General features: G+C 42.6%; 1 protein-coding gene across 3 annotated transcripts in view; it reads right to left on the reverse strand.

Moving 5' to 3' along the window:
- Positions 1 to 8,252: 8,252 nt before the first annotated feature.
- LOC137518074 (zinc finger protein 665-like) overlaps positions 8,253 to 15,638 on the reverse strand; it is a 46,869-nt gene continuing 39,483 nt past the window's right edge. For all 3 annotated transcript variants that reach the window (XM_068235335.1, XM_068235334.1, XM_068235333.1), the window contains exon 3: positions 8,253 to 10,984. In XM_068235335.1, coding sequence (XP_068091436.1) covers positions 9,159 to 10,984 — 1,826 coding nt within the window. In that variant the 3' untranslated portion in view covers positions 8,253 to 9,158. The remainder of the gene's footprint in view (positions 10,985 to 15,638) is intronic.

Genomic DNA, 15,638 nt, shown 5'->3' on the forward strand with positions numbered 1-15,638 from the left:
CAGTGTCACCATACAGTGGAACCAACAACAAACCACACTTTGGGGGCCTCAAATGTGCGCACCCCCCCTCCCCCCCGACTCCACACAGATTCCGCTGGTCTCATTCTGCTTATAAATAAAGGGGAGTTTAATGTGAGCAGATATTCATCTCAGGCCTGAACTGAGAGAAATAAGGAGGTGTCCATTGCTGACCCCTCCTGCAAGTGCTAGTTTTCTGCCCGTCATGCTGATCCTTTGCCTCTAAGACTAGCGCGATTTACCTTTTCTCCTGAGTTTTCTCCTAGGTGATATTTATACAACTCATTAAAGTGTAACTGTCAGGCATAAAATCAAAAATCAATTTATTTGTATCTGCTAAACAAGTAATAAGGATGCTAACCAGGCAATCCAAAAGTTAAAATCACGATTACTTTTCTTGTTAATTAATGATCATTCTCTAGTTTACCTGACTCTTATTTGGTACACAAAATTTGGTACACAAAAAGGAAGTTGCAGGGCATGCTGGGTTGACCTTTTTTGCTTCTCTACTTCCCCTCAGACTTAACTAATGCAGCCTGATTGGCTGAAGCCTCTTTCCCTCCTGTTTTCCCCTCCCACACCTCTGTTCCTCTCTGATTGGCCAAAATTTCTCATGCTGAGACAATGCACTTTCTATATTGAAGGGCGGGCAAATCAGGCAGAGGAGAGGAAGGGAGGAAATGACATCAGGGTTGGCTTCAAAATAGCCACAGTTAAAATGAGAAATGCTAAGAAGGATTTTCTCTTTTATTTACTGTACAAAAATCACAAAAATCAAAATGTGGACAGTGCAATACATATGTTATGTAAGTGGAGCAAGTATTTATCTACTTATATATGTGTGTTTTTTTCTGAGATAGTATGGCTGACAGCTCCTTTTTAATAAAATGTAGGGATAGTCAATGAAATGAAAATAATTTGGAGTTGATGCAGGATTATGCAAATTTTGTATGCAAATGCATGCAGCTTGAAAATGGACCAATCAAATTAAACCTCAGCAAGATTTGATTGGTTCATGTTCAAACTGCATACATTGGCATACAAAATTTGCACAATTCTGCAAGAACTCAGAATAATTTGCATCTCTTTATATAATCTCCCTGTGTCCCTGCATCCCATGTCCCTGTGTCAGTGCTTTTGCGCTTCTTCACGTCTTGCACTGACAGCCGTTGGACAGGATGCAGGCCAGGCGGACGGACGTGTGTACGTGCGTGGCGGGCATGTGACCACGCACTGTAATGCTGCAGCGGTGACAGACCTAGAGACTGTTTTTAAACGGGCTTAGGTCACCTAGTCCCTAATAAAATGCCTTTAAACTAGGGATGAGCTTCCGAATTCTGCAGAATTCTGATTCAGAAATCGGCTTTCTGCGGCGAAAATCGGAATTCTGTGAAAACACTGCATTATTATTATTTTATTATTATTTATTGTTGCACAGCATTACCGAGACTGGGAAATATTAGGCCGATCACAGGACTCGGAAGTACTGGGCCAATCAGAGAATCAGAATTGTACCACATGCAATTCACTTTTTCTCTTGAGTTTTCTCCTAGGAGATAATTTTCATATACTCTTTCAAATAACTTTTACGCATTTTACGAATGAAAAAGTACCTAAAAGTTGGTGAAAAAAGTATTATCAAGTATGTTCTTTCTTGCTGGTGGTTTAAATGGCATTTTATGTCAAGGGCCCATATGTAAATTAAAGTGGACCTGAACTCAGAACGCCTCTCTGCTCTAAAAGATACACAACAGCATAACGGTTTGTTACTCCGGAGTTTTCTCCTAGGTGAAATTTTTATCAATGGGCTTGATTCACAAAACAGTGCTAACGCATAGCACAACCGTTCTATGCGTTTAGCATGCAATGTAATGTGCATGAAGGTTTGCACGCGTAAAGATTTACGTGCGTGCGCTAACCAGGCAAAGTGCGCGAATTAATGCGTGACACCCTTCGTTAGCGCGCACACAAGTCTTTACGTTAGCGCGCACACAAGTCTTTACGTTAGCGCGCACACAAGTCTTTACGTTAGCGCGCACACAAGTCTTTACGTTAGCGCGCACACAAGTCTTTACGTTAGCGCGCACACAAGTCTTTACGTTAGCGCGCACACAAGTCTTTACGTTAGCGCGCACACAAGTCTTTACGTTAGCGTGCACACAAGTATTTACGTTAGCACGCACACAAGTCTTTACGTGCGCAAACCTTCATGCGCATTACACTGCGTGCTAAACGCATAGAGCTTGATTCACAAAGCTGTGATAACTCATATCACGGCCGCACTAGCGTTTGCGAGCGTTATAATGCGCCTAACAGTTTTCACGCATAATTGCAAATTTTCGCGCGCAATAGCGAATTTTCACGTGAAAATGTGTGATTACTCGCCAAAAACATTACGCCATTATAACGTGCGCAAAATGCTAGCGCGGCCATGATGAGTTAGTATGGCTTTGTGAATCCAGCCCAATGTGTTAATAAAATGGCCTTTAAACCACCAGTAAGCAAGAAACCACTCCCCAACATTTTCATAGTACTTTTTATTTCTACTATGTGGTACTTTTTCATTGCAAATTGCTGGAAAAATTATTTTAAAATACAAAATGAAAAATTATCTCTTAGGAGAAAACAAAGGAGTAAAAGTTTATTGCATATGGACCTATGGAATTGATTCACTAAACCGTGCTAACGCAAAGCACGGCTGTGCTAGGCGTTTAGCGCGCGTTGTAATGCGCGTAAAGTTTTACGCACGCTAACACACTTTTTCACGCGTTAACGCGGCACAACTATCTACATAGCGCACACTCAGCAATACGCTGTACGTGCGCTAAAATGAACGCGTGCGTACACGGGTGCTATTTCCTAACACAAGTGCTATAAAATAGCACGGTTAAGTGAATCAACCCCCATGTGCGTTGCACCACACTAGAGAATATTATCATAGCACAACACAATGCAATAATATTCCTATGAGGCTATCACATTGACTGCGTGTGTCATGTTCCGTTAAGTAACGCACATCATACAGTGCAACGTGCGTGTTTACACTGGCAGTGAGGCATGCTTTCATTGTACTGTATGACTCACTGTATCATCACACTGCAACGCTACCACTTGATGTGAAGTCTTGGCTCTGTTGTGATTTAACACATTACAAAGTGCAGAGTTTGAAAGGAGAAAGGACTCTTGTGGCACACTATAGTGTAATGATTTGCTCCTTGAAGACCATGGGCTTGATTCAGAAAAGGGTGCTAAGTGTTAGCACGCCAGTGAAAAGCCACTTTGCATGTGCTAACATGCTTTGCACGTGCTAAGTAGTTAGCACATGTAAACTACTTAGCACCGTAGTTAGCACATGCAAACTACTTAGCACTGTAGTTAACACATGTAAACTACTTAGCACCGTAGTTAGCACATGCAAACTACTTAGCACCGTCGTTAGCACATGTAAACTATTTAGCACCCTAGTTTAAAAAAAAAAAAAAAATCAGTGTTTATTCAACAAAGAAAAGGTACATATGACAGAATATGCAGTGTAGCAGTGCGCCTCCTAACTTTTCCAACAGTAGCTTCAGCATCAATTACCACTGTGGAAGATGAGAGGTATTGTTAACAATAATATAATGATCGTCACATAATATATAGCGCTCAGATTGAATTTAAATTTCCAAATATTCTATCTTTTACAAGATCCTAATTAGCAAGACCAGGGGTATCTAACCATGGAGCTTAGCACCCTAGTTAGCACGGTGCTAAGTAGTAGTTTGCATGTGCTAACTACGGTGCTAAGTAGTTTGTATGTGCTAACTACTTAGCACCCTAGTTAGCACGCCCAAAGCCTTTAGGCGTGCTAACTGAGTTAGCACCGTTTACTGAATCGAGCACCATGAATGGTCCAGACGTCCACTGGGCCGGTGTAAGTATAGAAGACTTTTTTTATTCAATTGTTGTCCCACTGGGCAGCCCAAACACTTGTTATGTGTCCACAACAGAGGACTGAAAGGGAATCAGAAGTGAAAATAAACTTATGAGATAATGCATTGTATGTGTTGTTCAGCTAATAAATAGAACAATAGTAGCAAAGATATGAGTCTCATATTGTTTCCAGTATGGAAAGAGTTAAGAAATTTCAGTTGTTATCTATGCAAAAGAGCTTCTCTGAGCTCTCTGACCCAACTTGGGTCGGCTACAGTGCTGTTTTCGAATGCACTTATCATATACATATCAACCTGTCTCTCACTGTTGCTTGTTTGTTTAAGGTTTTATTGCAGGAAAGTTCAAAGGATCATTAGCTCTGTTTCATAGTTTAACCACTTCAGCCTACAGGGTTGTTCACCTTATGCATCCGAGCACCTCCCATTCATTCGCCAATAACTTTATAACTACTTATCACAATTAATTGATCTATATCTTGTTTTTTCCGCCACTAATTAGGCTTTTTTTTGGGTGGTACATTTTGCTAAGAATTATTTTTTTCTAAATCCATTTTAATGGGAAGATTAAGAAAGAAATGGAAAAAAATGAGATTTTGGCCATTATAGTTTGAAATTAATACATGCTACCGTAATTAAAACTCATGTATTTTATTTGCCCATTTGTCCCGGTTATTACACCATTTAAATGATGTCCCTATCACAATTTATGGCGCCGATATTTTATTTGGCAATAAAGGTGCATTTTTTCAATTTGCATCCATCACTATTTACAAGCTTATAATTAAAAATATATATAATAATATACTCTCTTAACATGCATATTTAAAAAGTTCAGACCCTTAGGTAACTATTTATGTTTTTTTTTATTGTAATTTTTTTTTTTAATAAAAAAAATGATTTGGGTAATTTTTGGTGTGGTAGGTAAACAGCTAATTTTAATTGTAATATAATGTAATTATTTAATAAAAAATGTATGTGGGTGTAGTTTACTATTTGTCAGTCAAAAAGTCCTGGAAGTGAATGATCTCGCTTCCAGGAACTAGTAAGAGGACGGGAAACTTTTTTTTTGCAGAAAGACCACGGCCTCTGATAAGAGACAGTTGGTTTTTCTGCGGGGGACTTAGATCGATGAATGGGAAGTACATTCCCATTCATTGATCGGTGGGCTAACGGCAGGCGGCGGGAGCGCGCACGATCAGCACAGTCTATCTGGACGGATATATCCATCCAGATAGACTTAAGTGGTTACAATACAGAGTGTAGTTTGTAAACTGAAAATATTAGAGAATGATGTAATGTTCTTTAAAAAAAATACCTCTATATACTTATATAACTGAAAATAAAAATATGGGACTCTTTTCTTTGCTACTAATGTTCTATTCCTTATCCATACTACACATACAATTCATTATATCATAAGTTTTTCTTCGCTTCATTGTCACATGAAGATTGCCAGTGATCTCAATACTGTAACCTGAAGATGGATGGCGTCAGAATAGTTCAAGAACCACATACAGTATATATATCTTTTTGTAAAAAGTGTTCATAATACAAATGGAAGAAGGTTAAGACGTTACTGAGTTTTACACTTGGCACATTTCATTGCTTTAATGCTCTTCGTTCTACCGACCACCAAAACTTCACCTTTTATCTCTCTGACCTATAAATGAAAATCTGATCCAACGATTTACATGATTCTGACAGTGTAGTTAGATAAATGTTATTTTATCTGATGCTCTGACCTATCCTTTGTGCAAATGTACATCAGCAATAATGTCATTCTGTCACCATACAGTGTCACCATACAGTGGAACCAACAACAAACCACACTTTGGGGGCCTCAAATGTGCGCACCTCCCCTCCCCCCCGACTCCACACAGATTCCGCTGGTCTCATTCTGCTTATAAATAAAGGGGAGTTTAATGTGAGCAGATATTCATCTCAGGCCTGAACTGAGAGAAATAAGGAGGTGTCCATTGCTGACCCCTCCTGCAAGTGCTAGTTTTCTGCCCGTCATGCTGATCCTTTGCCTCTAAGACTAGCGCGATTTACCTTTTCTCCTGAGTTTTCTCCTAGGTGATATTTATACAACTCATTAAAGTGTAACTGTCAGGCATAAAATCAAAAATCAATTTATTTGTATCTGCTAAACAAGTAATAAGGATGCTAACCAGGCAATCCAAAAGTTAAAATCACGATTACTTTTCTTGTTAATTAATGATCATTCTCTAGTTTACCTGACTCTTATTTGGTACACAAAATTTGGTACACAAAAAGGAAGTTGCAGGGCATGCTGGGTTGACCTTTTTTGCTTCTCTACTTCCCCTCAGACTTAACTAATGCAGCCTGATTGGCTGAAGCCTCTTTCCCTCCTGTTTTCCCCTCCCACACCTCTGTTCCTCTCTGATTGGCCAAAATTTCTCATGCTGAGACAATGCACTTTCTATATTGAAGGGCGGGCAAATCAGGCAGAGGAGAGGAAGGGAGGAAATGACATCAGGGTTGGCTTCAAAATAGCCACAGTTAAAATGAGAAATGCTAAGAAGGATTTTCTCTTTTATTTACTGTACAAAAATCACAAAAATCAAAATGTGGACAGTGCAATACATATGTTATGTAAGTGGAGCAAGTATTTATCTACTTATATATGTGTGTTTTTTTCTGAGATAGTATGGCTGACAGCTCCTTTTTAATAAAATGTAGGGATAGTCAATGAAATGAAAATAATTTGGAGTTGATGCAGGATTATGCAAATTTTGTATGCAAATGCATGCAGCTTGAAAATGGACCAATCAAATTAAACCTCAGCAAGATTTGATTGGTTCATGTTCAAACTGCATACATTGGCATACAAAATTTGCACAATTCTGCAAGAACTCAGAATAATTTGCATCTCTTTATATAATCTCCCTGTGTCCCTGCATCCCATGTCCCTGTGTCAGTGCTTTTGCGCTTCTTCACGTCTTGCACTGACAGCCGTTGGACAGGATGCAGGCCAGGCGGACGGACGTGTGTACGTGCGTGGCGGGCATGTGACCACGCACTGTAATGCTGCAGCGGTGACAGACCTAGAGACTGTTTTTAAACGGGCTTAGGTCACCTAGTCCCTAATAAAATGCCTTTAAACTAGGGATGAGCTTCCGAATTCTGCAGAATTCTGATTCAGAAATCGGCTTTCTGCGGCGAAAATCGGAATTCTGTGAAAACACTGCATTATTATTATTTTATTATTATTTATTGTTGCACAGCATTACCGAGACTGGGAAATATTAGGCCGATCACAGGACTCGGAAGTACTGGGCCAATCAGAGAATCAGAATTGTACCACAAATATCAGATTACTGCATAATTTTTAGGCCAATCAGAAGACTCCGAAGTATTAGTCCAATCAGGGAATACAGAAGTTCACTGCGGTTACTGATCGGAAATGCAGATTCTGTATAATAGCGTGCACCTGCAAAAAATAGCGGGTTCCACAATTTCTTTTTACATTTTTTTTTAAATGTACTAACTTTATTGACAATAATAACTTTCTGTGGAAATCTGTAAGAAATTCCGATTTTCAGAAAGACACTTTTCGGAAAGCGGAAATCATTCGGAATCAGAAATCAGCATTTCAGATCACCCCTATTTTAAACAACCAGCAAGCAAGAAAATACTCAAAAGAATTTTGATAATACTTATTCACCTACTTTTTGTTACTTTTACAATTACGAAGTACTGAAAAGTTATTGTAAAGAGAAGATGAATAATTACTGCATCTAAAATGAGAAAACTCAGGAGAAAAAGTTAATTGAATAAGGACCTATATGAATCACTGGCCCATATGCAATTAACTTTTTCTCCTGAGTTATCTCCTGGGAGATAACTTTTATATTCTCTGTAACATAACTTTTAAAGGGACTCCGAGCAGTAAATAAATACAAAATCAGAACTTACCTGGAGCTTTCTCCACCCTATCGTAGGTTGGGAGGTCCCTCGGCGTCCCTCTGGCTCCCCTCCCAGGGCCTGGCCAGAAATGGCTCCCGGCGACACTGGGCCCGAGTGTCGGGCTCCTTCTTCCTGAAAGATGACGTCAGTCGTCATCACGCCGGCCGCCTCGCGTCATCACGGTGGCCAGCGTGACAGTACTGCGCATGCCCGACACTCGGGCCCAGTGTCGCAGGGAGCCGCCGGGAGCAATTTCTGGCCAGGCCCTGGGAGAGGAGCCAGAGGGACGCTGAGGGACCTCCCGACCTACAATGGGGTGGAGAAAGCCCCAGGTAAGTTCTGATTTTGTATTTATTTACTGCTCGGAGTCCCTTTAAGCATTTTACAATTGAAAAAGTACCAAAAAGTTGGTGAAAAGGTTCTATCAAAATTATTCTGAGCATTCTCTTGCTTGCTGGTGGTTTAAAAGGCATTTTATGACAAGCTGTGAAAATATCACCTAGGAGAAAACTCAAGACAGGACGCAGAACATTTATACCGCGCTTTTCTCCTGTCGGACTCAAAAGCGCCAGACCTGCAGCCACTAGGGCACGCTCTATAGGGAGTCTTGCCCAAGGTCTCCTCACTAAATAAGTGATGGCTTACTGAACAAGAAGAGCCGAGATTCAAACCCAGGTCTCCTGTGTCAGAGGCGGAGACCTTAACCATTACACTATCCAGCCACTATCCAACCATTACACTATCAAGAGAAAAAGTGAATTGCATATGGACCACTGACTCAGAACAAGTATCCAGGAAAAGACTTGTTCTGAGTCAGTGACTGAAGCCTTGCGGTCATCAGGACAACCAAGGAGGCGGCACATTCAAGGGTCAACAGTGTTAGCCTACATATTTCCCTCCATAACAGATAAAAGGTGCAAGGTGCAATGGAATCAGACCACTAATACTTTTCAGTATTTCTGGAGGCCCATCAACTACATTATGTTGCCACTTGCATTACTTATGCCAGAAGCAGAAATCATCACTTTGTACACAAACACGCTTTTCCAGACTCTGAATTCTCAGGAGCATCCTCACCAGACTGGGTCGTGAATGGACATGAAAATAAAAGTTAACTCTCTTTACTGTGGTCATAAGGCCTGCCAGGTTTGGCCTTCTGAAGGCCCTGGCTTAGTACCTCTGGTCTGCAGCATTGAGTCATATAAAAACAGGTTTGCAGTGGCCACATGGGTAATACTGGGACAGTACTAAACTTAAGAGTAACCGTTCACAAAAGCCTTACAAGCCAATGCCATGGATCTTTTGGTGTGTGGTCAGATTCTGTTTGTGCCGAAAGGTCTTGCCGCACTCATTGCATTGGTAAGGTCTCTCGCCTGTGTGGGTGCGGAGATGTGCAATGAGGTGATGCTTCTGGATAAAGCTTTTACCACACTCGGAGCAGGTGAATGGACGTTCCCCGGTGTGGGTCTGGTGGTGGCACTTGAGGTACTCCCTCTTACGGAAGCTTTGTCCACAGTCATTGCACTTGTAGGGCTTTTCCCCAGTGTGGGTGCGGCCGTGAATCTTCAGATGCTCACAGGTGCTGAATGTCTTGCCGCACACACTGCAGATGTAAGGTCGTTCTCCAGTATGAGTCCTGTGGTGCCTCACCAAGTGCTGCTTCTGGATGAAGCCCTTGCCACAGTCAGCACAGGTAAAAGGTCGTTCCCCTGTGTGGATCTGTTGGTGCCTCTTCAGGCAGTCGCGTTTACGGAAGGTCTTCTGGCAGGACTCACACTTGAAGGGACGCTCCCCGTTGTGAGTGTGAAGGTGGAACTTCAAGTGCTTGAGGAAGCGGAACATTTTTCCACACTCTCCACACTCAAATGGCTTCTCCACTGGTGCCGGACGTTGACTCTGACTGTTCTCACTATCCTCCTCTGGACACTGACGTGTTGCCTCATCTTGGGCCTTCTTATGGGCCTTTAAGAGCTTTTGAGACTTGAAAGTCCTGCCACAGTCTTCACACTTATTGGGCTGCTGGCCAGTGTGAAGCCGGTTGTGGCGTTTCAGGTGCTCGTATGTGGTAAAGCTCTTGCCACACTCGCTGCAGATATGGGGGCTGCCACAGCAATTGCCATTGGTGGGGTTGGAATATGGGAATTCCTCTACGATGACCACAGTGTACGGTTGTTCACCAGAATGGGTCTTCTGGTGTCGAAGAAGGTGATGTTTCTGAATAAAGCCCTTGCCGCATTCCTCACAGGAGAAGGGACGCTCACCAGTGTGTATCTGCTGATGACGTCTCAGGTGTTCGCGTTTACGGAATGCTTTGCCACAGTCCTCGCACTCATGTGGCTTCTCCCCACGGTGCAGCTTTTGGTGGAACTTTAAGTGTTTGAAGGTCCGGAAACTCTCCTCGCATTCACTGCAGCTGTAGCTGGTCTCCCCTGTGTGGCTTCTCTGGTGAGCCAGAAGTGTCTGTTTGTGCCGGAAACGCTTGCCACACTCTTCGCACTTGTGGATGCGCTCACCGGTATGAGTCTGCTGGTGAACCTTTAGCACTCGGTGAGCTCGGAAGCTCTTGCCACAGTCTTCACACTTGTAAGGACGTTCCCCGGTGTGAATCCTCTGGTGGATCTTTAGACGTTCATTGGTGCTCAAGCTTTTGCCACACTCCTCACATTTGTAAGGTCGTTCCCCTGTGTGGGTCCTGAGATGGGTGACCAGGTGCTGTTTTTGAATAAAACTCTTGCCACACTCTATACAGTTATAAGGCCGCTCTCCTGTATGAGTCTGCTGGTGCCGTTTTAGACTGTCCCTCTTTCGAAAATGCTTGCCACACTCAGTGCACTGGTAGCCTTTCTCCCCGTTGTCCTTGGTAGAGTCCATCTGTGTGGTGCTGCTGGGGCTAAAATTGTCAATGTACGGAGTGGAATGTTCCATGTTTTCCTCGGACTTGTTCCCTTTGGGATGGCTGGAGGCAGACTGACTGTTTCCATAGTCTGACATTCCTGCACAAGATGAAGAGGGATCCAATACTGGAAGCACTGAGGTGTCAACATGTTGCAGCTTCTCATGGTACTTTGAGTTGGGTTTTACCTTCTCACTCTCTGGCCCGTCCTCTATAAGACAGAGAAGAGACAATGATCACAATTAGACAAAGAGTTCTCAATCATCCCACTCTACAGTCTCATATGGGAACTAAAGCACATACAGTAGTAATACTTCCAATATCACCGGTACCAACGCCAGCATACTGCGCCTTGTGCAATTAATGCAATCAGTGGTACAAGTGTAACACATGTCAAGCAAGTATCTTAATGGGCATTACCATAGCAATGCACGCATTACCCATGAATATTGTGTTGCGCTAATTGCGCAACCTGCAAAGTATCAAAATGCGCGTTACCATAGCAATGCTGCACTACCCATGTACCTTGGGTCGACCTAATCACGCAATCCGCAGTGGACTGCTGGCATTAGTGTCAGTAATGTTGCCATGACTGGCTCAGACTGCCAGCTCTCGGAGGGGTACAGCGGCTGAACGGAGAAAAGCGGGGGCATCAAACTTGGAGAAGGACTTAGGAGTACTCATCGACAACAAGTTAAATAATCATACTCAATGCCAAGCTGCTGCAGATAAAGCTAATAAAATTTTGGGATGCATTAAGAGGGAAATAAAAACTTGAGATGCATAATATTTCCCCTGTTTAACTCTCTAGTAAGGCCACATCTGGAATATGGAATTCAGTGCTGGGCACCACATTACAGGAAAGATATTGCAGTTTTAGAGCAGGTGCAGAGACGAGCAACAAAATTCATACGAGGGATGGAAGGTCTCGCTTACAAACAAAGGTTAGATAAACTAGGTTTATTTAGTCTGGAGAAAAGACACCTTAAAGGGGATCTAATTAACATGTATCATCAGAGGGCAATATAATAGCTTGGCGGATGAGCTTTTTGTCCATAGGACAAAGGACTAGAGAACATGATCTGCGCAAGGAGGAAAAACGTTTAGACATTTATTTAGGAAAGGGTTCTTTACAGTAAGAGTGATTAAGATGTGGAATGCATTGCCACAGGAAGTAGTTATGGCAAATTCTATATCTGCATTTAAAGGGGGCTTAGATGCTTTCCTTGCGTTGAAAGACATCCATGGCTATAATTGTTAGGTAATGCCCAGTGATGTTGATCCAGGGATTTTATCTTATTGTTATCTGGAGTCGGGAAGGATTTTTTTCCCTTTTGGGGCTAACTGGACCATGCCTTGTAAGGGTTTTTCGCCTTCCTCTGGATCAACAGGGATATGTGAGGGAGCAGGCTGGTGTTGTACTCTATTTTCTGGTTGAACTCGATGGACGTATGTCTTCTTTGAGCCCAAAAAACTATGTAACTATGGAATGCTGTGCGAGGGGCATGAAGGACTACAGGGGGCTGGAAGAAGCTCCAGGTAAGTTACACCGGGCACTTTAGTGTCACTTTAGCTACCCTTTAACTAAGTACTCTGTAAGACTGTTTCCCAAGCCCTTCCCCTAAAGCCATATTATTCCATGACTTGCGCTGTTGAGGACCAACTGTAGCCTAAAACAGCTGCTGTATGCAAGCTGGGTTAGTATGGCTCAGTAAAATGAATAAGTAAAAGGGACACTGTAAGCCAGCAGATCTGGAGGTGTATTTTCAGGGTATAAAGGAATAGTTTGCATATTCAGTCACTGGGCGGAAGTGATGCAATCTGGGAGCTCCTTCTTGCTCACAGAAAGCTGAATAATTACAAATACTTTCTGTTTTAAGAAGGCAAATTTATATTTAGCATAGCTTTTTTAGTAAGAGGCATTTTAACCACTTCAGCCTACAGCTTCGAAAATCTTATGCATCCGAGCAATGTTCACCTCCCATTCATTCGCTAATAACTTTATCGCTACTTATCAAAATTAATTGATCTATATCTCGTTTTTTCCGCCACTAATTAGGCTTTCTTTGGGTAGTACATTTTGCTAAGAATTATTTTTTTTAAATCCATCTTGACAGGAAAATTAAGATAGATATGGAAAAAAATTCATTATTTCTCAGTTTTTGGCCATTACAGTTTAAAATTAATACATGCTACAGTAATTTAAACCCATGTATTTTATGTGCCCATTTGTCCCACTTATTACACCGTTTAAATTACGTCCCTATCACAATTTGTGGCACTGATATTTTATTTAGAAATAAAGTTGCATTTTTTCAATTTGCGTCCATCACTATTTACAAGCTTATAATTTTAAAAAATGTAATAAGATACTCTCTTGACATGTATATTTAAAAAGTTCAGACCCTTAGGTAACTATTTATGTAGTTTTTTTTTTTTAATTGTAATTTTTTTTTTTTAATACAAAAATGTATTTGGGTAATTTTAGTTTGTGAGGTAAATAGCTAATTTTAGATGTAATATAATGTATTTTTTTTATTTAATAAAGGTATGTGGGTGCAGTTTACTATTTGGCCACAAGATGGCCACATTCAAAAAATTCCTGGATGCGAACGATCGCGCATCCAGGAAGTATAAAGAGGCTGGGGAGACTCTGTACGGGCAGAAATACCGCGCTCTCTGATGAGAAAGCGTCGGTATTTCTGCCGGGGACTTAGATCGGTGAATGGGAATTATAGCGGGAGGCAGCGGGAGCACGCGCGGGCGCGCACCACACGGCTGCAGCAGCAGTGCCTATACCCGTCCAGATATGGCGAAGTGGTTAAGTTCCGTTTAGTTCCGTACTGCTCCTGGTTGATCATGACTTAACCCCCTGGGACCGCCTAACGCCGATGGGCGTGGCCACGGCGGCAGCCCGAGGACTGCCTAACGCCGATCGGCGTCAAGTCCTGGGGCTGCATTTTGCAGGGGATCGTGCACATGCTGCACGCGCATCTCCTGCTGGGGGGGCGGAGCTCCACCCCGCCTTCAGTCTCCGAGCGGCAAAACCGCTGTCTTTACAGTTAGTACAGCGCTGTGATCAGCAGCAGCTCTGTGCTGGGGACAGCCGTGTGACACGGCTGTCCCCCTGGGGGACAAGAGAGCGATAGGCTCTCATAGGCAGAAGCCTATGACAGCCGATCGCCAGGTCTGGCTGCCTGGGGGGGGGGGGGGGGGGGGGGAGGGAGGGGATTAAAAGATAAACAAATAAAAAAAATAGTAAAAAATAGTAAAAAACAAACAAACATAAATACAGTATTTATTAAAAAAAAATAAAAATAACTTGGGGGCGATCAGACCCCTCCAACAGAGAGCTCTGTTGGTGGGGGGAAAAGGGGGGGGGGGAAATCCCTCGTGTGCTGTGTTGTGCGGCCCTGCAGCTTGGCCTTAAAGCTGCAGTGGCCATTTTAGTAAAAATGTGCCTGGTCTTTAGGGGGGGTTTACCACTGTGGTCCTCAAGTGGTTAAAGAGGAACTCCAGTGAAAATAATGTAATAATAAAGTGCTTCATTTTTACAATGATTATGTATAAATTATTTAGTCAATGTTTGCCCATTGTAAAATCTTTTCTCTCCCTGATTTATATGCTGATATTTATCACATGGTGACATTTTTACTGCTGGCAGGTGATGTCACTGGAAGGAGATGCTGCTTGCTTTTTTGGCAGTTGGAAACAGCTGTTATTTCCCACAATGCAACAAGGCTCCCAGGGCTGGTGCACACCAAAACCCGCTAGCAGATCCGCAAAATGCTAGCAGATTTTTAAACGCTTTTTTTTATTTTTATGAGGCGTTTTGCTAGCGTTTTGCGGATTGCTGCTGCGGTTTTCAGTATAGTAGATTTCATATATTGTTACAGTAAAGCTGTTACTGAACAGCTTCTGTAACAAAAACGCCTGCAAAACCGCTCTGAAGTGCCGTTTTTCAGAGCGGTTTGCGTTTTTCCTATACTTAACATTGAGGCAGAAACGCATCCGAAATCCAAAAAATGCCTCACCCAGGCATTTTTCGTTTCTGCAAAACGCCTGCCGCTCTGGTGTGCACCACCCCATTGAGATACATTGACCAAGCAGATCCGCAGCCGCAAGCGGATCTGAAAACGCCCAAAAAGCCGCTCGGTGTGCACCAGCCCCCACAGTGTGATGTCAGAACCATGATCCTGACATCACACTATGGGAGGGGTTTCACCACAATATCAGCCATACAGAGAGCCCTCTGATGATCCGTTTGTGAAAAAGAATAGATTTCTCATGGGAAAGGGGGTATCAGCTACTGATTGGGATGAAGTTCAATTCTTGGTCATGGGTTCTATTTAAAGGAGCACTCCAGTGAAAAAAGTAAGCAGTTAAAATCTGACAGAACTAACAGTTTTTGGGCTAGTCCATTGCCTCGTGGGGAATACGTAGGGTTTCCTTTGTTTTCAAAAGCATTTCCTGAACGGCAGTTGCTAAGTCTAACAGACAAAATAGTGTGCAAGCAAGTAGGAAGGCTGGCTGGTATCATCTTACTATTTTGGCAATTAAGCTGCCATCCACAAAATGCTTTTTAAAACAAAGAAAACCCTGAGGATTCCTCATGAGGAGATGGACTAGTCCAAAACCTGTCTGATTTTAACTGCTTACTTTTTTCGCTGGAGTATCCTGCTGGAGGAGGCACCAGGTTTGTATACATTTTTCCTTTGGCATCATCTCAGGTTCACTTTGAAGGATACGTCCAAGGAGAATAAAAAACAAAAATCCACTTACCTGGGGCTTCCTCCAGCCCCTGGCAGCCGTCCTGTGCCCTCGCCGCAGCTCCGGTGGCTCCCGATCTCCTCCGCTGCAGATGC

The sequence above is a fragment of the Hyperolius riggenbachi genome, chromosome 5 (assembly GCF_040937935.1).
Source record: "Hyperolius riggenbachi isolate aHypRig1 chromosome 5, aHypRig1.pri, whole genome shotgun sequence".
NCBI classification, from domain to species: domain Eukaryota; kingdom Metazoa; phylum Chordata; class Amphibia; order Anura; family Hyperoliidae; genus Hyperolius; species Hyperolius riggenbachi.